Consider the following 21984-nt stretch of genomic DNA (forward strand, 5'->3'; position numbering starts at 1 on the left):
ATTGCGTTGCACTCGCAATTTTAAAAATTCCTGGTACAACTGCTCGTTCTTCGGCCGCCCGCGCTTTTATTTATCGTGACCTCGCCCAGAAGCAAGATCTCGGCCGGAGAATTAGAGTTCCTGGCGAGCGCACCCATTCGGGCAAAACTGGTAAACGCCCGCACATTTTAAAATCTGAGACCTGGAGACACGTTCTGGCTATGCCCATCAAGGCTAGCCCATGTGCATTTCCTGCATAGTGGTGTATATTTAGAAAAGGGGACATTAGACGGTTGTCGTTACTTCTCGAACAGGCTAGTGATCCTCGGCACGCGTGGCTCGGCGGGTGCTAGGACCTGGCGTCTGGGTAAAAAGCGGCAGGGTAAAGCCGAATCTGGCCCTAGCGCGCCACGTCATTTCCGCCCTGGCAACTGTCCGCGCGGAGTGCGCGGCGCGGTATGACGGCGTAGATTGCCAAGGGTATGTTTCCACGGCCGCCAAAGCCTCGAGGGCCGCCCTCGTGCGGCTGGCCCGGTCTGCCGGGTAGGGGGCCAGGGGCCGTCTCTCGGCGTCGTTGCAGAGAGAGCCTTGGCAATACCCGCCGGACAGGCGGCCACGCCCGACTGGGGTGGATATGCCGGCTTGCGCCCGCTCGGCATTTGGGGGCACTTGGCGGATCTGGCGGCCGCATGTTCCTGGAACCTGGCCAAGACTGGGCGTTATTGTGCAATACACTGCCTCCGCTCCTGCCCGATTTGCTCTAGCGACTGCGCTGGCGTTTAGCGCGCCAGGTGCGAAACAAACAAAACAACAGCCGGCAGGGACCGGCGCCTTGCGCCGACACCGCGGACCACCGCCGGCCTGCCGCTGCCGGCCTACTCGCGTTGCAGGCCGCCTGTGGTGCATACCGTTGGGCTGGGCCGGCCCTGCCGCGGCACATTCGCCGTGATAGCGTCACGGCGGGCTCGGCACTGCGACACGCGGCCGGGCTGTGGTCTTAGCCGCCGAGCGTGACGCAGGCGTGGCGCCGCGGCGATCGCGACGCGCAACTGCTCAGGGCCTGGGCTTGCCACAAAGCTGGCGGTGCAGAGTGTTGCGTGGCGCCGCTTGCGGCTAGTGCCGTGGCGGAGCTGCTAGCGCCGCGCGGAGTGCGGCGCACTGATCAGCCGCAGGATGTGCGGCTCGCCAGCCAGGGTCAGGTGATTTCCTCCGCATTGCTCGCTCGCCCACCCGGCTGGCCATCGGCCGGAACGCGCCCGCGGCGGCTGCCGACTCCGGTTCCGCTGCCCAGCCCATTAGGTCGCAGCGCCGCACGCTGCGCGGCTAGATATGATTTAATTTCAGCCGCACCACGTGCGGCTCACTACGCACGTGAGACCAGCCGCCCCTCTCTGCCCTTTTGAGCCGCACAACTGCGTCGCCGCACCAAACACCCCAGGCCTCGCTGGCCATGGCCGCCATCGCGTCAGAGTTACCGCGACCTGGCGCAGTTGTTCGGGTCCCGCCGGCTACCGGAGCACCCGCTCCAGCTCTCGGCATTTCCGTTGTGGCGTTGGAGTAGCCCACCAGAACGCCAACCGGTCCAACGGCCGCGGAGTGAGTCACCAACCCAAGGCTTCACCGGCGGATGGTCATCTGGAGACTAATGGTGTACCTGGATGACTGGCGGTTGGTCCGCAGACCGCCAGCTGTCGTGTGCAACCGATCAGCCCATTTGTCACTTGGGCCACTTGCGATAGACAGCGGCGACCCATCTTCGTCGGCTCCGGCGCCCAACACCTGGACCCTTTCAAGCCCTTTCGCAGCTTCGGACTCATCCGAGAGTCTACGATGTGCTCCACTGTGGGTTTCTTAGCGTTGCATTAAACTTGGCGTGCCAAATCAAGCCTTAGCCGGGTCCGATAAGCATCGTCCAAAACTCCCGGCAAAAGCTGCGAGCTCTGGCGCCGTGGAATCGCCGTACCCGTCCGTAGTGGTCTGGTCGGGTGGCAGGTCGGTCGTAGTGGCTTCTGGCGCTGTCTTCTGGTGGTCTTTGTCGGCGTAGCGTCCTCCGACGAGGCGTTTTGGAGGTATCTATGCACATATGGCCGACGCGATAAGCTAGCACCGCGCGGAGTCAGCCGTCTCCGCCGTGGGTCTTCTATCGGCGCTCAGAATTATATAGGGCTCCGAAGCCGCAGACTACCAGCAAGGTGAACAGAATGGCTCTCGACGACGACACATTAGAATCAACGCACCCGCTGCAGCAGGCCGACACTATCTCGGTCTCGGAGGATACTCCGCTGCTCGACGAAGACCAGCACAAGCTCCTCGATGATGAGCAGAAGATCGGCGGCGCCGATGCTGCCGAGGTCCTCAACGACCTGAGTGACCCTCCGGCCGTCCAAGAGGAGCTTTCGCGCTCTGCTCTGGTCACCGTCTTCTGTTCGCTCTATGTCGGAGTGTTCCTGTCCGCTCTCGACGGCACTATCGTGGCCACGCTGCTCGCGCACATTGCCTCAGAGTTTCACGAGTTCCGGTCCGTGTCGTGGATCGCGACGGGCTACCTCATTGCCCAGGCTGCTGTCCAGCCGCTGTACGGAAAGGTCTCGGACGTTTTCGGCCGTAAGCCCGTCGTGTTGTTCTCCAATGTGCTGTTCGGAGTCGGCTCGGTCCTTTGCGGCCTGTCGAACTCGATCTGGTTCCTGGTCTTTGCCCGCGTCATTGCCGGCATTGGCGGTGCCGGTCTGACCTCCATGAGCGCTATCACTCTGTCCGACATTGTCCCCCTCCGCCAGCGCGGTTTGCTCCAGGGAATTGGTAACATTCTCTACGGCAGCGGTGCTGCTTTCGGCGGTATCGTCGGAGGTATCATCACCGACAGATTCGGCTGGCGTTGGACGTTCTTGTCGCAGGGCCCGATCATTCTGCTGTCAATCGCGGCCATCTACTTCAACCTGAACCTGCCCAAGAAGCACGTTGCCGACTCGGGAGACAAGCTCAAGCGCATCGACTTCCTGGGCTCGCTCACCATGGTCTGCGGTCTCGTGCTGTTCTTGTTCGCGGTCTCGATCGGCGGCTCATACCAGCCGTGGCTGAGTTTCTCGGTCATTGCCCCGCTCGTGATCTCGTTCTTCTTCATCGGCGCATTTGTCTACGTTGAGCTGTACGTGGCCGCCGAGCCTGTCATTCCTCTGCGTCTGCTCAAGAACCGCACAGTCGCCGGCTCGTCGTTCACGTCATGGTTCCTGGTCATGGTGTACTACGCGCACATCTTCTACATCGCGATCTACTCCGTGTCTGTCCGCGGGGTCTCGCCCACCCGCTCGGGCTCGTCGCTGATCCCGCACTTCGTCGCTTCGGCGGCCGGATCTCTGGCCTGTGGCGCCGTTATGCGCAGCACCGGTCGCTACTACCGCATGATCATCCTTGCCTCGTGCTCGAGCACGATCGGTGCTATTCTCATTGCCTCGGTCGGCCGCGAGACGTCCCAGCTGCAGGTTATGGCGTACATGCTGTTCCCTGGTTTTGGATTTGGCGTGTACCTGACTGTTACCCTTGTTGGCCTCATTGCTGCCGTACCGCGCGAGTACCAGGCGGTGACAACGTCTATCCAATATGGTTTCCGCGGCATTGGCTCCACTGTTGGCGTCTCCGTCGCCTCTGCCGTCTTCCAGAACGTGCTCGCTGCCAAGCTTACGGCGCGCATCACGGGCGAGAACGCGGCCGAGATCATCCGTCGTGTGTCGGACTCGGTCGATGAGGTCGCCAACCTTCCCGAGGACCTTCGTGACTCTGTGATCCAGTCGTACCTGGACTCGTGCCACGCGGTCTTCTACATGGCGGTCGTCCTCATCATCTGCTGTGCCGGCTCGAGTCTGTGCATGAAGGAGTACGTGCTCCACAACAACGTCTCGCGCAGATAGCGCAGCAACCAGTCGGCCTGGCCGACGGTCTAAAATGCGGGCAGGTGCCCCGGTGTATATTAGAAATTGTGTTCGTGACATGACGTAGCGCACAGCCACCGCGCGCCACGCGCCAAAGCGCGCGACGCCTCGGGAGCCGCGCGGCCCTTGCCCTCCCGTGTAACGCGCGCGCCACTTGTCGTGGATCACACGTTCCCTCGTGTTGGACCGTGCTGCACCGCACGGCGCCATAACTGCCCCTGCAACGGCGGTGGCGTCGGATGCGCATCTGACCGTCCCGAGCGGAGACCGGCACGGAAGTGCCGTGCGCCGTGCTCCGCTCTGGTCGTCACACTGCCTCGCGACGCGAACTCGGGCCCTCGCACGCGTGTGCCAAGGCACAGCCACGTAGCCAGCTGTCATGCCGCGAACGCGACGCATGCGGGCGTGCGCGCAGTCGGTGCATCGTTGCCAGGGCAACTAGTCCGATGTCGCGCCGGCTACCGTTGTCATGGCACGATTGTCTGTCGCTAGTGTTACCGCCTACTCCGCGGCTGCGTCCTAGCCTCGCCAGCGACAGAAGCGCGCCTCCTTTTTTCCCGGATCTATGCTCCATAAGGCACTAGTGCGCCATGTTTTCCAGCATATTGGAACACACGGCCACCTCAGGCCATCGCGTAGTATCGGCCGCGGCTCAACCAGGTGTCCTTGCCATGTGCTAACAGCCTTATGGCTGATCAAACATCTTGGTCACAGCTGCGCCCAACTTTCATGCAGTGTCGCGCTCATCAGCCGCGCTCCTTTCACAAATGCGCGCACGCACGGATGCCTAAGCACCCGTGGGCCGCGGTTGGGCTGCTGCCAACCGGCACGATGGCTGCCCAAGAGGTTGACCAGCTGCAGGCGCCGGTGGGCTGTCTCAGGATGTAGCCACAGCCAGGACAACGTCGTCTATGCTGCTGTTTTTCGGCACCGCATGGCTCTGCACCAGCATGCCAGATAGCCGCCACTATACTGAATCCAGGACTGCGGCTGGCTAGTTGCTATATGACCTGCATATGAGATCTAACTTTAGCTACGTCGGGCGGTTGCCGCTTAATTGTCGACATCTGGTGGAGCCGCCGCGGCTGCGAATAGAACCGGCCGGAGAGATTGCCCCGACCCGTGCCCAGCAGTCTAGCTGGGGCCGGACGTCGCGTCCGTGGGCAGCACGGGTTCGTCGACCATGGTACGCCGCGTTCACGTCAGTCGAGCCAAGCCAGCGTTAGCATGGCAGCTAGCGAGGAGATCTGCGGCTAGCGGCGGCCAGCGGTCAAGGCCGGGGGAGTTGGGATCATGCTGTACACACGCACGCACGCACGACACGGACGCCCGGATCGGCTAGAGCTAGAGCCCGTATGCACGGCCACGGACAACTGCCCGGCCGGCCGCGTGGGCAGACGACATAAAAGGAGCCTGGCACAGCTGCCGCCATCCCGAAAGCGCAAACATGCTGGAGCACTCTGTAACTACCCTCGCGGGCGTGTGCCTTGCGGTTTTGCTGCTGGTGCACGCTATCCAGTCGACGATAGTGGCTGTGCGCCGGAATGCCATGAAACGGAAGAACGGCTGCGCGGAGATCCCTTCCTTGGGTCGATTCTACATCGGCGTCCTGCCGGAGATGATCCGCACTGAGCGCAACGGCACCCGCTTCCTCGAAGCGATCAACCGCTTCGACAAGCACGGCCACACGGTTAAGATCCTGGTAGCAGGCACGACCTACGTGCTGACACGAGACCCGGCAAACTTCAAGGCCGTCCTGAGCACGCACTTTAACAACTTCAGTGTCAACCGCAAGGCCTCGCTGGGCTCGTTCTTCGGCCACGGCATCTTCACCAGTGACGGCGAGGAGTGGAGCTATGCGCGGACCATGATCCGGCCGCAGTTCCGGCGGCAAATGATCGACCGCCTGACCAATCTAGAGACGCACTTCCAGGACCTTGTGGATGCTATTGACCGCGGCAAGGGCCCGGTCGACATGCAGGAGCTGTTTCACAAGCTGACGTTTGACACTGGAACGGACTTCCTGTTCGGCCAGTCGACGCTGTCGCTCCGGTCGGATGAGCCGCACCCCTGGGTCGAGGCATTTGACGAGTGCCTGGTCTGGGCCGTGTTCCGCGTCTATGCCGGTCGCCTGGGTCCCCTGCTGATCACCCCGGCGTGTCGCCGCAGCTTCACCAACCTGAAGAGCTTTGCCAACCAGTACGTCGACGTCGCCCTCAAGAACCGCGCCGAGCGCATCGCTCGGGGCGAGAAGGTCAACACTGAGCGGTACATTTTCCTCGACGCCATGGCCGAAGAGAACCAGAACTACACGTTCCTGCGTGATCAGGCCCTCAACATGCTGATTGCCGCCCGGGACACGACGGCACTCGTGCTGACGTGGGCGCTCTATTCGCTAGCGGCAAACCCCCAAGTGCTGGCCAAGCTGCGCACAGAGGTCGTCGAGCGGTTTGGCACGTCGCTGAACGAGCCCGGCAAGACTGAGTTCACGTTCGACTCGCTCAAGTCGCTCGAGTACATGCGGGCTGTTCTCAACGAGACGTTGCGGATGTACCCCTCGCTTCCGCAAAACATGCGCACCGCCACCACAGATCTTATCATGCCGACCGGCGGTGGGCCGGACGGCAAGCAGCCCTTCCTGGTCAAGAAAGGCGAGAACCTGGTGCTCAACATTTACGCCATGCAGCGGAGAAAGGACCTCTACGGCGAGGACGCCGACGAGTTCAAGCCTGAGCGCTGGCTCGAGAAAGGCAACCGCACCTGGGACTTTGTGCCCTTTAACGGGGGACCCCGCATCTGCATCGGCCAGCAGTTTGCGCTTATCGAGGCGAGTTTTATGATCTCTCGCCTTGTCCAGCAGTACAACTACTTTGAGCTTTGCGAAGATCAGAGCGGCCCGCCCAAACTCAACAGCCAGGTCGTGCTCTTCAAGGGAGAGGGTCTCCACATGCGCTTTCACAACAAATAGCGCGCTGTACGTTTATGAATACACCTGTCTGCTATTGTATGGTGTGGCGCTGACGTGGCTGCCCCGGGTTTGCTCGTCTCCGAGACTGCCGAGGTGCTGGTTGCCCTGGCAACACGCACCCACCTCTTTGGCTTCCCTCAGTGCCCATTCGGGCTTGGCATGGCTGGACGTTTCACGTGCTGCTCGGACTGCTCGCAAAAACGCCACTGGAGTCCCGCACACACACGTCTGTCTCCATTGAGGTTCGGTAGATTCGACTGGGCAGCTGGGATGCTATTGAGTTCAATTGACGATGTGCGAGAGGCATCTTGCGAGACTCTAAAGGACACCTAAATTTGTCCGTTATGCCAAGTCCCAAATTCTATAGATAACGCGCTATCCGTAGGTATTCCACTAGATCATGTCCAACCTTTAGTCACTCGTGTCACGCAAAGGTGTCATAGTAGTTGCTTTTGAAATGCTCAGACACTCGTTCAGATTCACGCGAGGCTATCTTTCGAGACTGCTCGGATGACGGTGGTGCTCGAAACACCGTGATGAAGTCGGCAGCTCGACTTCGGCTTAACTTGCACTATCACCACTCGTGAACTGCGCAGACGAAGGTCACTGAACTGCGGCATATGTGTCAGAGTGGTCTTTGATCCAAGAGGAACGAGCAAGAGTTTCGTATATATGTAGCAAATTGTTATGTTAACTCAGGCACTATGCATGTAGCGATGGCTTAAATGTCCCATATGGGTTAGCCTCCTAGATATTAAAAATTAAAATTTAATAATTAGGCCGCACGGACGCGAAAATTCGGCAGCGGAGTCAAATAGACCGGCGCTCACTTTTTACTCGTGGCTGTCTGGGTCCGAGTACAGAGACCATGCTATGGGAATGATAAGCTAAAAATTGCTAATAGGAATGTGTGGAAATTTGGCGGATATTCGTTGACCCTGTAGCGCTTAAAAGATGCGAAATCTACCTCTTCACCGTGGCGTCCAAATATCTAAAGCCGGTTTGGCGATCGCACCAGGAGTTTGGTCTGTGATAACTAGCGCTCACTTAAAGCAGTCTAGGTGAGCCCTCAGCCTTCTGTTGGATATTCATAGCTCATTCCGAGTATATTGCTCGCCTCCGTTTGACATTTGGTATATCATCAATCGAGACAGCCCTGTACCCCGCCATCCAGTCATAGTCGCCCGCGGCACTCAGTGTGTGCTAGACAGCTGCAGCTGCCCGCATCTCTAAGATGCCTAGTGGAGGTGGTGGTAACGAGAGTTTGATGTTTACTGCAAATACCTTTGTTGGCCGCGCTACAGAGCTCAGCTGTCCTCAACGCTCGCAATCACGGGTCAGTCAGCTGGCCAAAGCCAATAAGTATATTTACCGGGTAGAAGCGGAGCGTACGGTGAGATTGTGGCGGGAAGAGTGGATAGAGCGGCCGCTATACTGGAGTAGTACACGCCAGATCACGCTGGAGTTTGCATGTACGTTTCGAGACGCACGCAAGAGATAGAGAGTTAGCGAGAGTACCCACCAGCCCTGGTCTCCTCACGTTGGCAGTGGCGAGTGGGCAAAACGGCGAAACACACACCAGATTGAACCTGGCGCGGCTATCGATTTGGCTTAGAGCGAAGTTCTCTTTGCAAAAGTTTGCCCCAAAGACTCTAAAACGATCGTGTACTTGTCTAGATCGTACCCGTTCTGCGGCAGTAATGTCGCAAGAAAGCATCAGATCAAAACGGTCATAGACTGGCGGCGGGACCCGCTGTGGCAAGGAAGGGATCAGCGGCGAAACGACTCCCACGCCGCTGGATGTGACCGTCTGGGCGTACCGCGCAAATTATGGGTACGGTAATCTTGCTGGCAGTGTGCCCATGCCTATGGAAGCGACCAGACAGCGTTCCAGGGATCTCTAGACGTGTCGCATTCTAAAACAGCTTCGCCGGCGTCGGCAGAGTCGAACCCCCCAACGCGCTCCCACAAACCGACTGGGACAGGACCTGTCGAGACGTATGGCTCCCACGAGATCCCACGCGTCCCACGACAGCACCAGGCACCCGATGGACTCCCACGAATCACTGCATAGGATCTGTTGATATACATATACCTCATTTACCGTAGTCCGAGAGCGGAGAGCGTTTCTCGCGGCCAGCTGGCGGCTGGCCCCGCCGGATCATTATCGCGAAAATGCCAATTGTCGCTCATTTTCGTACCGCGAAACGTTAATCCGGCAGACGATAAGTGGACGCGATGAGGTGCCGGTGGGGACTCGGTAGCTGGCCGGCGCGGCCGGGCCGGCCGAAGAAAGAGAGACCGGCATGTAGGGGCGGCCAGCCGCATGAGCCGCATGAGCCGCACGAGCCGCACGAGCCGCACGAGCCGCACGCTCTCCCCGCCTTCCCTCTTGTCTCTGGTCAGCGGCGGCCGTGCGGTTGTCCAGGACCCCCAAGGATACACCGAGGATGCATTATGGACCCTGTCGCCGTCAGTTTGGCTCACCTGTTCGACCTGCCCTCGGTAGGCGCTCTCCAGGGCGGTTCTTAGACGTCGAGGGCTCTTGGGCCGGCCGCACGCGCAGAAAGAGTACTCCTTCAGGGCCGCCGACCATAGCCGAGCTCGGCTCGCACCTGGGCCGAGCCATTGTGCTCGCCCACCGCCGGTGCTAGCGGTCTGGACGCCGCACGAGGCTCTCCAATGTTCGGCCGCAGTACCGCTTCGGGCAGCCAATCGCTGGAGAATCCCGACAGGCGGCGGCCGGACCGCCCACGCCCGCCCTGACTTGCTCGAAGCGCTTGCGGGGAAGCTGCGCGCGCCACTTGGCGTATGGTGTGCGGACCACGGGCAGTGTTGAGGCGGCTCCGGATCGCCGACGCGATTGCGCACTGGTGTGCGCGCGTGCCGCGTCCTAAACGGTGCCGTGCGCTCAGGGTCGCGGCCGGGCTTCCCGGCTAGCCCTAGGCGAACCAGACGCCTGTGCCGATCACGTGCTTCGGCTACTTGATGAGTCGCCGGCCCGACTGTGTGCCGGCAAACAGCCAGTGGCCTGCCGCGCGGCGAGGCCGCCCGCCGGCCTCTTGCGAAGTTTTCTTTCCGCTATAGTGCCGACGCCGATCATGGCCGCGCCCACATACGTCAACCGTCCGTGTGGCATGCGCTTGCGGACAGCAGTCGTCCATTGGCAGAGCTGAGAGCTGTACACACGTTCGACGGCGTGCCGCGTCCGGGCGATCGATCAGTTGTCGTGAGCCGTGCGGCGGCCGTCCAGAACTGTGTGGCAGCCAGGGTCGCAGCGGCAGCGGCAGTCGTGGCCTCAGCCTTTGGCCCGCGACCGTTGCCGCAGCGGTCGGGCCCAGCACCGCCCGCGCACAGCCACCAAAACCGCGAAGTGCCGTCGCCCCCCGCACTTTTCTTAGCGCGTCACAATGTGTCTCAGTACTCCTAAGTCCCCGCATATTGCGGTACTATCGAAACTCTGTTCGCTAGTGCGGTACCGGTACCTCTCGCCTCTAGGTCCGTTCGGACCCGACTCCGGCCCACGGCGCCGACGTACCCGGCACCGCGCATGCCCCGCATCCACGCCACTAACTCGATGCACGCGATGCTGCTGCCCAGGCCCTACAAGGTACGGGCGCCGGCCGCGCCGATATACTGCCAGCTCCGGTATTCTCGTGTCAGTGCAGCGCACCATTAACCTGGGGCCCTAGAGCAGCTAGCGCAAACCTTGTTGCTGCTTCCGTCATTAGACTTCGCTCGCCCACGACGCTGGTACTATTTCCCCACATTTTCTCTTTTCGAACGCAACGCCGGTCGACCTGATATCGTGAGTTTGCCATAGGGGGGAGGGGGAGGTTAAAAATGGTGCAGCCCGCTTCGTGTGGGAACCACGCCCCCCAAGATATCCCGTACAAGAACCGCCTGTGCGTTTCCAAGGCCTTCAAATTCAGCAGGGCTCGCCCGACACTGCTCACTCGGCCTGCTCTCTTCCACCACACGTCAGCAGTACATGGCGCGCGGCTCACGATAGCACAATTCTCAGTTGCTGGACATCTGGATACACCCGCGGCGTAAGTACGCCGCCGGCGCCGCTGACCGCAGACCTCAGCCATGCCGCTCCTGAACAGTACCCGACTCGAGGCGGCGCCGCCGTCTGTCGGCTCCAAATCCGTGTTTGCGGCGACGAGCGTTGCTGGCAACGCCGCCTCAGCGCTGGGCCAGGGCAAGAAGAAGCGCGCGGGCGCGACCACGCGCGCGTCCAAGGCGTGCCAGCGCTGCCACGACCACAAGATCCGCTGCGACGCTGCGGCGAAGGGCATGCCCTGCTCCAACTGCCGCTACCGGGGCGTGTCGGACTGCAAGCTCATCTGCTCGCGCCGCGGCATCTACGACCGCAAGGAGCGCGCGCTGAAGCGCCGCCTGGAGGCCGCCGCCCAGACCGTGCCGGACATGCCGCCGCTGGCGCCGCCGCTGACGGCGCCGTTGGCGGCGGCGGCCCGGCCGGGCCCGGACAAAGCCGCCAAGGCCCGGCCGGTCGACCAGGACCTGGATCGGCTGCGCAACGAGCTCGAGGCCGTGACCACGGCCTCCGGCGACCGGCGCGCCTCGTTCTCGGACCCCAACCGCCTCCGCGGCCCGCTCTCGCCGCCGTGGCACGGCTCGCCCGTCTCCTCCGGCTTCGCGACCTCGCCCGACTCGTCCGACGACTCGTCCGACTCGTCCGTCGAGCGCGACGCCGACGCCTACAAGGACGCCCCCGACCTCGCCGCCTTCTCGCTCGACCCCAACCGCGCCGCCGCCGACGCCCAGTCGCAGACCGCGGCCGACGAGGAGGGCATCGCCTATCTCGAGGACCGTGGCTGCTTCCTGCTGCCGCCGCGCGACATCCTCGACGAGCTCGTCTCGGTCTACTTTCGCCACGTCCACCCGCTCTTCCCGGTCGTCGACCGCGCCGAGTTCGCGTACCAGTACCACAACAAAAAGGTGCCCTACATCCTCATGCAGGCCATCTGCTTCGCCGCTTCGACCTACTCGCCGTCGTCGTACGTGTTCTCGGCCGCCAAGTTCAAGACGCGCCGCGAGGCTCGCATGATGTTCTTCACGCGCGCCAAGATCCTCTTCGACATGGGCTACGAAAAGAACCGCATGGTCCTCTGCCGGGCGCTCATCCTGCTGACCTTCTGGGGCGGCTCGTCGCCGGCCGAGTTCTGGACCGGCACGCTCTGGCTCAACGCCGCGATCGAGATCGCCGAGTCGCTCGGCATCGACCACCTCGACGACCTCGAGAACATGTCGGTGCGCGAAAAGCGCAAGTGGCGCATCCTGTTCTGGTGCATGGTCGTCCGCGACGTCTACATGAGCGGCCTGCTCGGCCGGCCGCTGCGGATCGATCTGTCCAAGTGCAACGTGAGCATGGTCAAGCTGCTCGACTTCGAGTGCGACTCGGACCCCGGCGACTCGCTCTTTGGCAACCGGCGGCCGACGCACGGCAAGTACTGCGTCCAGGTGGCCGAGCTGTCGCTGATCTGGCGCGACATCGTCGAGAAGGACAACTACGCGCACGCGCACAGCTCGTCGCAGGCGCTCGAGCAGTGGAAGAACGCGCTGCCGCGGGAGATCGACTGGCGGCGGCCGCAGAACGCCAACGACGCGGGCTCGATCGCGCTGCAGCTGCTCTACGAGTACCTCGTCGTGTTCCTGCACCTCAAGGTCACGTCCGCGGGCGTGCCGTGGCCGCCGAGCCCGCCGCAGAAGTTCGACGGCTCGCCCAAGAGCGTCCCGCCGGTGCTGCTGGCCGAGCAGGTCGACGAGGCCGCGTCGCGGATCGCGTCGCTCGGCGGCGCGCTCATCACGAGCGCAGCCATCCACCGGCTGCCGCAGGAGTCCTTCCCGGCGTTCCTGATCGCGATCGTCCGGCTGCTGCCGTGCACGCAGCCGCGCGCACCGACCCGCGCGTCGCTGCCGGCGCTGTTCCCGCCGGCGCTGGCGGCCGCGCCCGCGCGCGCGTCCGTCAGCGGCCCGGTGCCGGCGCCGCTCGCGCCGGCCGAGTCCGCGTACGGCAGCGGCGACGCCCTCAAGCGCCAGCTCGCCAAGCTGCAGATCGGCATGTGCGAGGTCGTCCTCCACAACGTCCAGGAAATGTGGGACTGCGCGCGCTGGGCCTCGGTCGTGTCCAAGAAGGTCACCGGCAAGCGCAACTTCACCGGCCTGCTCTCGTTCGACGACCTCGACTACAACGAGCCGCTGCCGCGCGACTCGCTGATCCCCGACAACGACACGTCGTCCGGCGACGACTCGTACGAGCACCCGCTGCCCGAGTTCGACCACCAGCGGACCGTGCTGGGCGTGTCCGGCCTCACTCTCGGCCCCGACGGCTCGAGCGAGCTCGGCCTGTCGCCGGCGCTCTCGCAGACGCCCAATCCCCCCGGCAGCGCCACGCTCGTCGTCGGCGCGGCCTCTACGGGCACGCCCGGCGGCGAGTACGTGTCCGGGTCCGTGCCCGGCCTCGGCCTCGGCCACACGCTCGGGCCCAGCCTCGGTCCCTGGTCCACCGGCGCCATTCCCGTCGACATCGACCTCGGCATGGACGTCTCGCAGCCGAGCCTCGACGGCATGTCGCTCTACGACGACACCCACAATGCCACGGCCAAGAAGCCGGCCACGCCGTTCAACACGAGCATGTGGACGACCTTGAACAGTGACGAAGACGATTTTGGACTACTGTACAATATGCTTTAGGATAGTAACGATAGATTGGATCACGAAATGCGCTCTGGCCGGAGCAAATCATGGCTTCTTCCCGCTGGGCGGTTTGGTGCGCACCGGCCGCGGCGTGGCGGGCCGGTTCGCGGTTTTGCGGTTCGCAAAGTTGGTGTTTAGTCAATTTATTCTCAGCTACAGACTGGCGGCCACGGCCGTGGGCCCGCTCGTGATGATGCACTTGATCAGGCCGTCCTCGCCGCGGCGCACGAACTTGAAGGCGTCGTTGACGGCGTCCAGGGCGTAGTCGTGCGTGATCAGCGACTTGAGGTCGACCTGGCCGTTGGCGACGAGCCGGATCGCCGTCGGGTACGTGTTGGCGTAGCGGAACACGCCGACGATGTCGACCTCGCGCAGGGCCGCGTCGCCGATGTTGACGTTCTGGACCGCGTGGCCCATGCCCAGCAGCGTGGTCTTGCCGCCGGGCGCGGTGAGCGAGATCGACAGCACGGTCGACGTCGGCACGCCGGTGCACTCGTACACCACGTCCGCGGGCTCGAAGCCGTTGGCCGGGTCCGCCAGGATCTCGGCCGCCAGCCGCTTGGCGAAGTCGACGGGCGCCTCGCCGTCGCGGCCGCGCATCGGGATCTTGAGCGACCGGTTCGCGCAGTACGTTTCCGCAAACTTGAGCCGGTACTCGGAGATGTCGATGATGTTGATCTGCGACGCGCCCGACGCCTTGGCCAGCGCGCCGCACAGCAGACCGATGGCCCCGGCGCCGATGATCGTGACTGTCTGGCCGGCGCGCAGGCCCGACCGGTTGACGCCGTGCATGGCCACCGACAGCGGCTCGATCAGCGCGGCCTCGCCGAACGACATCGAGTCGGGGATCTTGTGCAGAAAGTCCGCCGCGTGGTTGAGCTTCTGCTGGAGCGTGCCGTCCGTGTGAGGGAACAGCTTGGCCGAGCCGCAGAACTGCATGTCCGCGCACAGGTTGTACCGCCCGGACTTGCAGAGCTCGCACATGCGGCACGGCTTCTGGCCCTCGATGGCCACGCGGTCGCCCGGCCGCAGCCCGGTCACGGCCGAGCCGACGGCCACGACCTCGCCGGACGCCTCGTGCCCGAGCACCATGGGCTCACGCACGGCAAACGCACCGTTGCGGTAGTGCGCGTGGTAGTGGAGATCCGAGCCGCAGATACCCGTGGCTCGCACCTCCACCTGCGCCTCGTTGGCCGCCAGCGCGGGCGTCTTGCGCGGCTCCAGGCGGATGTCCTCGACTCCGTAGATCACCGATGCGATGTGCGACATTTTGCTGTTTCCGAGCGTGCGCGTCTGCGTCTGCTGCCAGAGCTTCGCGAGGTCTATATACACCGCTGCCATAACCGGCCGGTTCCGGACGGCGCGGGCGCCGGCGCCGGACAGCGGCCCGGCTGGCAGCGGCAGCACCGCGGGGGCCGGAGATCGGGGCGCCCGGCGGCTATGTAGGGCAGCTGGGCCGCAGCCGACTCAGCTCATCGCGCGCCGGAGCCTGCCGACGTCCGAGCACCCCCTGGCGCCCTGAGGGGCTAGCGCGCATGCATGCCCTAGCCTGTATCGGCGCGCTAATGTGGGGCCACGAATGCGGGCAAATTGCCGAGTTTGACGCGGGGGAGCCAACAAGCCGGCTCGGCTTCTCGCTGCGGGGTTCGCCACCGCACGCCGCCCCCTCGCCCGCAGCCGCTCTCTGCCAAGCCGCTGCCCACTGCCACGCGCCTCCCGAACCGGTCGGCGTCTACCGGCCGGCCGCAGCGTCTGCGCCGTGCATACAGCCGATCCGATCCGGCCGCGCGCCAATGAAGTCAGCGGCCAGGTCTTCAAATTGACCTACGCTCGCGCCGTTTCCGACTCGCAATCTTCTGGCCAGGACAGGACTGTGCCTCCGACCGCGGTCTGTAGTCGATAGATACCCGTGCGGTGGCGTCCCTGCGCTTGTCGGTCCGCTGCCCCAGCTTCTACGCAGCCAGCCGCTTCCCGACCACCCGGCCGCTCCCGCCCACCACCGGCCACCCGCCTGCGGCCCGACCGGCCAGCCGTAGACGCGTTCCCAACGCGCCCGGACCGCGCTAAGCCCTCGGTCTGACCTAGTCTCTGGGGACGCTCCCAGCACTTTCCGGTGCCGACGGCGCTTCAAGCTGTTTCCCCGCGTCTGGTCGCAGGCAAGGCGCTCCGACGTCCCGGCACGCCGTCGGCTCGGTGCCGGACAGGCGCTCACGCTGCCCGACTTCCGCCGACTTGCGCTCTCCCGCTCCATGCCAATTGCACCCCCCCCATACTGTACTAGTAGTGACGTGCGCCGGCTTCGCTTTAAAGCCGTTCAGCCCTAGAGTCCGAGCTATCCGTGCCAGGATTCGCGGAGCCTGCATTCTACAAAAGCCTCGACCGCCCCCTTCCACCTCTGGTGGCCCCTCGTCCACCGCAAGGGCTATAACAGGTTTGTCTCCGCACAGAGTGGCACGCAGTCTTGCCCGCTAGGGTACATTTTAGGTTTCCCCGCATTTACGGTCGAGGTCTAAGTGGCGTCTGACTGAGCGAGTTAACGTCCCACCGCGGGCCTGTCTGTGTACGGTCACGCTCTGTAGAGATTGGTCTACCTACTTGAGCGGCCCGCCGAAGGTTTCCTCCGCTGGCTGCTGCTATATTACTCCTGGGTCCGCTACGCCTGCTACCACCGTCCACCGTTCCGTTGACTACCGCCAGGCACCCGTGCCTATCAAGCTGTCCAGCCACTGAATTGTCCCTGCCTGTCCATCCGGACTTTCCAATCCCGCCGCCGCAGTCTGCCCTGCCGCGGACCGTCTGATTCCTGCTGCGTCTGTGTCCAGACGCCCAGGCCCGACTCCCTCAGCAACATTCGTCTGAGCAACATCGCAATGGTCATCATCTCCACCGTTGACCTGATCCACCACATCGAGCTCGCGCGAGTCCTGTACACCAACATCCTGTTCAGCCCAGCCTACTCCCTCAATAATCCTATGCAGTGAAGCTGCCTCCGGCATGCCCTACTCACAAACGCTCCGTCCACGCCCCGCCTCCGCCGCCGAACGCCGGTCGGCCCCTGCGCAAGACTCGCGCGAGCTCAGCACACGCTCGACACCTGCTGCCGCGGGCGCAGCCCCTGCGCACGCGCTGTCGGCGTCGGCCATCATGGACAAGTACTCCATTTCGTTTCCTATCAACCCCAACACCGAGCCCGCGCCGGCCAAGGCGCAGGCGCCGACGCGCGCGTCCAAGGCGTGCCAGCGCTGCCACAACCACAAGGTCAAGTGCGACGCTGCGACCGACGGCATCCCGTGCTCGAACTGCCGGGACCGGTCTGTGACCGACTGCCACCTGATCACGTCCCGCCGCGGCATCTACAACCGGCAGCTGGCCAAGCGGAAGCGGGCAGCCAAGAGCCCGACGCCGGCGCCGGCCGAGGAGGCCTTGCCGGAGCCGCCCAAGCTGCCATCGCCCCGCCCGGCCGCGTACACGCTCACCAGCACCGAGAGCGACGACGACGACGGCAACGACGCCGACGAGGAGATCGACCGCACCCGGCCGGCCAAGCGGCACCGCAGCCGCCGCATGTCCCGGCGCTATTACAACACGTCGTCGAGCAACTCGTCCGGCAGCCGCTCGCGGTCCGCGACGCCGTCGTCGGGGTCGCTGACGACGTCGACGTCGCCGTCCGAGGACGAGGTCGGGTTTCGCCCCAGATCGCTCTCGGCGTCGTTCCACGCCAAGCTCTCGCTGCCAGGTATGTCCTGGGAGGAGCTCTTCGACCACTTTCTCGAGAACCGCAAGGACATGATCGAGACCGGCCTGATCACCTACCTCGGCGAGTTTTTCCCGCTGGCGTCGTTCCTCAAGAACATCAAGTGCAACAAGTCCATCATCTTGCAGCATCCGACTTCGCACAAGCGGTTCTTCGAGCCCAGGATCCACAACAGCTCCGGCTCGCGCTCCAACAGAAGCAGCTCCAACCTGCCCCAGCTCTCTGTCCATGTTCCGAAAGACATGCCCGCCCACAGCGTCGAGTACCTCAGCAAGAACGGCTACTTTGACATTCCGTCCCGCGATACTCTGGACGAGCTCTTCCGCGTGTATTTCCACAACATCCACCCGTTCTACCCCATCATCGACAGAATCGAGTTTGCCGAGCAATACTCGCGCGGCAAGGTGCCCATAATCCTGCTCAACGCGCTGTGCTTTGTCGCCGCCACGTACTGCCCGGTCGACCTCATTCATCGCGAGAACTTCAAGACGCGTCGCGAGGCCCGCATGACGTTTTACCAGCGCGCCAAGACGCTGTTCGAGTTCGATTTTGAGAAGAACCGTCTGGTGCTTGTTCGCACGTTCATTCTGTTGACCTTCTGGGGCGGCAGCCCCGACGAGTTCTGGACAGGGACCCAGTGGATCAGTCTTGCGGTTAACGCTGCCGAGACGATCGGCCTGCACCGCATCAAGCTGCTCGACGAGCTCTCTGTGAACGAGCGTCGCCGCTGGAAGATCATCTGGTGGTGCATGGTCATGCGCGACGTGTACATGGGCACCATTCTGGGCCGCTCGATGCGGATCAACCTCGCTCAATGCAGCGTTGAGCCGCTGTGCATCGAGGACTTCGATGCGGACGAGGACCCGGGTGAGTCCATATTCGGCACCAAACAGCTCCACCACTCGATATACTTCATGGAGATGGTCAAGCTGTCGGTCATCTTGAAAGGATATGTCGACTCGCAGTTCTACCCAGTCTCGGACCAGACCGTTCTTGGCGGTCACTTTGCGCCTGGCAGTCGACATGGAGATCACCTCAACGCATCGGCTCCGTCGGAGAAACAGAACGCGTGCTCGGCGTCGTACTGCAGCCTTTTGCACGACTGGCGTACTCAATTGCCTCCACAGGTGGATTGGCTCGCCGTCGACGAGACTACCGATCTTAGCCAGAACCACGCCAGTCTGTGTGCGATCTCGCTCAGGCTGATCTACGAGTACGTGCTCGGGTATTTCCACCTGCGCCGTCCGTGTATTCGCGAGCGCAGTCACAGCGCCATACTACACGAAGGACCGACGACCGCAATCAACGCGGCTTCGAATGTTGCCACGCTTGGATCTTCCGTCATCACCAACTCGGTCGTCGCCAAACTCCCGCAAGAGGTCTTTCCCGCGTTTTTGCTGGCAATGATAGTTCTCTTGCCACAGGCCAAAGGGACTTTAGACTCACGTATGGCCGACAATGGCGCAATGAAGCTCGCTCAGACCCAGCTTCGCATGTGCGAAGTCGTTCTCCACCAGTCCCAGGACTATTGGGATCACGCCATGTGGGGAGTGCAACTGATCAAAAAAGTCAACCTCCGACTAGACGAGATCTCGCCTTTTTCTGATACTGAGCAGCAAGCCAGGCCTGCCGCAGACAGGAGGCAGTGCGAGCCGCCTCTGGTATCTGAAAGCTTGGGGTACGCTCCTAGTCAGTTGCAGCCATCGATGGCTACCATTCCGAACGTAGGAAACTTTGGGAGTAACGAAGCAGAGACACTGATGAGGCCATCCACTACATCGTTCTTTGGGATCGCAGACATCTCCGGATTTGAGGATTTTCTATTTGATTTCAGTTTAGCTGGCGAGAGTTTCTTGACATCGCCTTCCGGTCTCGCTGTATGAAACATTGCCCAAGGCCGGTTCAGATATGTAGTACTTTGCTGTTTGTCGTCATAATCAGTGGTCAGCTATCCAATAAATTGATGATTGAAATATCCTTCGCGTAGCATTCAGGGGATCATATGAAGTTGTTGGCTTTGGTGCTTTGCAATATATTCGCAACCTCAGGTGTCCATTTTGAGAAAGGGCCGTGTGGTCTAGTAGTATGATACTCGCTTCGGGTGCGAGTGGTCCCGGGTTCAATTCCCGGCCCGGCCCCCCTTTCTCTCTATTTTTTTCAATTTTTTACATCTAGTGGAAACCTTAATTCTAGCTTCTCATATGTGGTTTCACCAGTACAGTAACTGTCGTGCGTTTGCGCTCAAAGGGTGGCATCCTTCAATCCGTCTTTCACCGGCGGCAAATAGACCGTTCTCTGTGATCAGCAAAGTTTTCAGGCAGTTTATTATCTCGAAGCTCTGGGCCTCTCAGACCACTTTGTAGTGATATGATATCTTGTGGTCGCATTTCAGCGCCGAAGTACCGACCGGATCACGTATAGACTCGGATTGATTTGATTAGATAGACCGTGGAATCGAAACCGAATCATGCAATCGACAGCCAGCCTGAACCCGTAGCGTTCGTTGAGCATCTCATAGTGAGTAAATCTCCGACAACCTTATTTTTAAGAGTTCATAAATTCTTAAATCCGAGGACTTAAGCTGCCTCGAGACTTTCGCCGTATCGATCTCCATTTTTTCCAGGCGACAACCTAAGCTGGGGGGTCTCCGTGTCGGCGTCCGTACCGTGTCTATACTATTTAGATTTCTCCAGCTGTAAAGTCCGATCCTGGCCATTCCGTAAATAATATCCGCTGGTGTTACCGGAGTTAACAGAACAGACTTGACTTTTGAGTAACGAGCGAACGCAACACCATCATATTGTAGGGTGTGCTCTCCATGGAGACGGACACGTCTGGACACGGCCGGGGCGATTTCGGCAGACGTCCCAGATCATACAGGAATACCCTTGAGGTATAAGATGCCGCTCTATTCCGGGTACTACCATCTCATGGAACACTTTCTTGACATTGATCATCATGAGTGCCCTAGACAACATCTTAGAAAAGGCTATGGACGGCGAGAGCTCTAGCTCGTCTCCAGGCAACATTTTTGAGCCCCAGTTGGTAGAAGAGAAGCCTCCTGCTTCTGCTCCGGCCCCCGGCGCCCATTCTCCTGTCATGCTCTTTCCACCCGACGTCGGCGCTCGAGGTATGTAGTTCATCGGATCATTGCTGACATCTAGCGTGGCTCACAGTAGTCGGCGGGTTCTGTGCTATGTTCTGCAGTTTTGGGTACATAAACGTCGTTGGCGTGTTTTTGGAGTACTACTCTACGCACCAACTTAAAGACTATTCCTCCTCCGCTGTTTCGTGGATCACATCCGTTCAGACCTTCGTTATGGTGCTCGGTGGGATTGTGTTTGGCAGAGTGAATGATATGTACGGTCCCAGACCGCTTACCATCTTTGGAGTAACGTTTCTAATACTGGGAGTCATGACGACCTCTGTCAGTAGGACATATTACCAGTTCATGCTAGCGCAGGGAATTTGCAGTCCCATCGGTGGCTCAGCTCTGTTCTACTGCAGCATGTCTACGGTCGCCAGCTGGTTTGTGAAGAGGCGGTCGGCTGCGTTGGGACTTGCCGTTGGCGGCTCATCCACCGGAGGCGTTATTATGCCGCTTGTATTTCGCCACGTCCTGAACCAAAGCAATTTCGGCTGGGCTGTACGTGCTAATGGCTTCCTGCTTCTCTTTCTCGGAATTGTCGCGATTCTGACACTGCGACCGAGAATCCAACCAAAAGGGTTCTACCACTTCAACTTTAAGAAGGACTATATCGATCCCTTCAAGTCCGGCTCGTTCTGCATTATCTGCTGTGGGCTGTTTTGTATGTACTGGGGCCTTTTTGTTCCATTTGGATATATCCCCTCGCAGGCCACGGCCCACGGGTTTTCAGCAGATATGGCCGACAACCTGGTCAGTATTATGAACGGGAGCAGCTTTTTTGGTCGCGTTATCATCGGCATGTCCGCAGACAAAATCGGGCCGTTCAACTGCAGCATTGCGGCAATAGTCATGAGTGGCATATTTACGCTGGCGCTTTGGATACCGTCCAGTAGTCATGTTGCCATCATCATGTATTCCGTTTTTTACGGTTTTTGGAGTGGCGCTTCGGTGTCGCTGATGCCCGCTATCATTGCATCGGTATCTCCCGTGCACGAAATCGGAACTAGAATGGCTGCCCTCTCTTTCTTCCAATCTTTTGCGGCACTATCTGGGCTCCCTATCGCGGGAGCCCTTTTGACAGCGAACAACGGCTCGTTCTACGGCATGGGAATTTGGGCTGGAGTCCTGCTTGTAGCTGGTGGGCTTTTCGTATTGCTGGCGCGAGTGATGATTTTTGGCCCATCTATCTTCAAGAAAACGTGACCGGTCATTGCGTCGCCCACTTCATTTTATCTGCGGACTACTGTGGCTACCGCTATCTAAAATGTCAAATCTCTGTACGTTAGACTTAGGAACTGGTACTGTAACTGTCTGCAGTTAGTGCTCAGGTACGCGCGCAGCGAGTACACTGCGTACATCCAATCATCGTATTATCAATCAAATACGCACAGGCGTGTGTCGCTGGCCGCTATCCTATGACGGCTAGCGTAAATCTGACAGGACGACTGTAAAAATTAAGTAATTGATCCCAAATATGCAGGACAGC

The 21984-nt window shown here is 61.1% G+C and overlaps 6 protein-coding genes and 1 non-coding gene across 7 annotated transcripts; 6 read left to right on the top strand and 1 right to left on the bottom strand.

Annotated features, from left to right (window-relative positions):
* Positions 1-2180: 2180 nt before the first annotated feature.
* V1510DRAFT_425628 (major facilitator superfamily domain-containing protein) lies at positions 2181-3884 on the top strand (the record flags this gene model as incomplete). The annotated part of the gene is made up of 2 exons (XM_066935137.1): positions 2181-2243; positions 2286-3884. 2 exons carry the CDS (start codon positions 2181-2183, stop codon positions 3882-3884), a joined length of 1662 nt encoding a protein of 553 aa, XP_066789988.1.
* A 1468-nt stretch (positions 3885-5352) lies between these two features.
* V1510DRAFT_406646 (cytochrome P450) lies at positions 5353-6873 on the top strand (the record flags this gene model as incomplete). The annotated part of the gene is made up of 1 exon (XM_066932388.1): positions 5353-6873. The coding sequence occupies one exon, from the start codon at positions 5353-5355 to the stop codon at positions 6871-6873; it is 1521 nt and encodes a 506-aa protein (XP_066789989.1).
* A 3807-nt stretch (positions 6874-10680) lies between these two features.
* On the top strand, positions 10681-13014 carry V1510DRAFT_443494 (fungal-specific transcription factor domain-containing protein; the record flags this gene model as incomplete). The annotated part of the gene is made up of 4 exons (XM_066935661.1): positions 10681-11295; positions 11398-12564; positions 12628-12809; positions 12918-13014. Coding segments are annotated over exons 1-4 (1776 nt in total), but the record flags the coding sequence as incomplete, so codon positions are not given.
* Positions 13015-13749: 735 nt separating this feature from the next.
* V1510DRAFT_363037 (chaperonin 10-like protein) lies at positions 13750-14865 on the bottom strand (the record flags this gene model as incomplete). Its single annotated transcript, XM_066931115.1, has 1 exon — positions 13750-14865. One exon carries the CDS (start codon positions 14863-14865, stop codon positions 13750-13752), a length of 1116 nt encoding a protein of 371 aa, XP_066789991.1.
* A 1752-nt stretch (positions 14866-16617) lies between these two features.
* V1510DRAFT_414577 (fungal-specific transcription factor domain-containing protein) lies at positions 16618-19323 on the top strand. Its single transcript, XM_066933450.1, has one exon. The coding sequence runs from the start codon at positions 16741-16743 to the stop codon at positions 19231-19233; it is 2493 nt and encodes an 830-aa protein (XP_066789992.1). The 5' UTR covers positions 16618-16740; the 3' UTR covers positions 19234-19323.
* A 93-nt stretch (positions 19324-19416) lies between these two features.
* On the top strand, positions 19417-19488 carry V1510DRAFT_t89. The gene has a single exon. It is a non-coding gene; the product is annotated as a tRNA-Pro (tRNA).
* Positions 19489-20189: 701 nt separating this feature from the next.
* V1510DRAFT_447838 (major facilitator superfamily domain-containing protein) lies at positions 20190-21866 on the top strand. Its single transcript, XM_066935758.1, has 2 exons — positions 20190-20480; positions 20515-21866. Exons 1-2 carry the CDS (start codon positions 20309-20311, stop codon positions 21699-21701), a joined length of 1359 nt encoding a protein of 452 aa, XP_066789993.1. The 5' UTR covers positions 20190-20308; the 3' UTR covers positions 21702-21866.
* Positions 21867-21984: the final 118 nt, after the last annotated feature.

This window comes from Dipodascopsis tothii (genome assembly GCF_038497935.1).
Source record: "Dipodascopsis tothii strain CBS 759.85 unplaced genomic scaffold V1510scaffold_9, whole genome shotgun sequence".
NCBI classification, from domain to species: domain Eukaryota; kingdom Fungi; phylum Ascomycota; class Lipomycetes; order Lipomycetales; family Lipomycetaceae; genus Neoaidaea; species Neoaidaea tothii.

Excerpts from the sequence above, each read along its gene's own strand:
- V1510DRAFT_414577 (XM_066933450.1), top strand. The coding sequence starts at position 16,741 with ATGGACAAGTACTCCATTTCGTTTCCTATCAACCCCAACACCGAGCCC.
- V1510DRAFT_447838 (XM_066935758.1), top strand. The coding sequence starts at position 20,309 with ATGAGTGCCCTAGACAACATCTTAGAAAAGGCTATGGACGGCGAGAGC. Across the intron at positions 20,481-20,514 it reads ACCCGACGTCGGCGCTCGAG|CGTGGCTCACAGTAGTCGGC; the intron begins GTATGTAGTTCA and ends GCTGACATCTAG.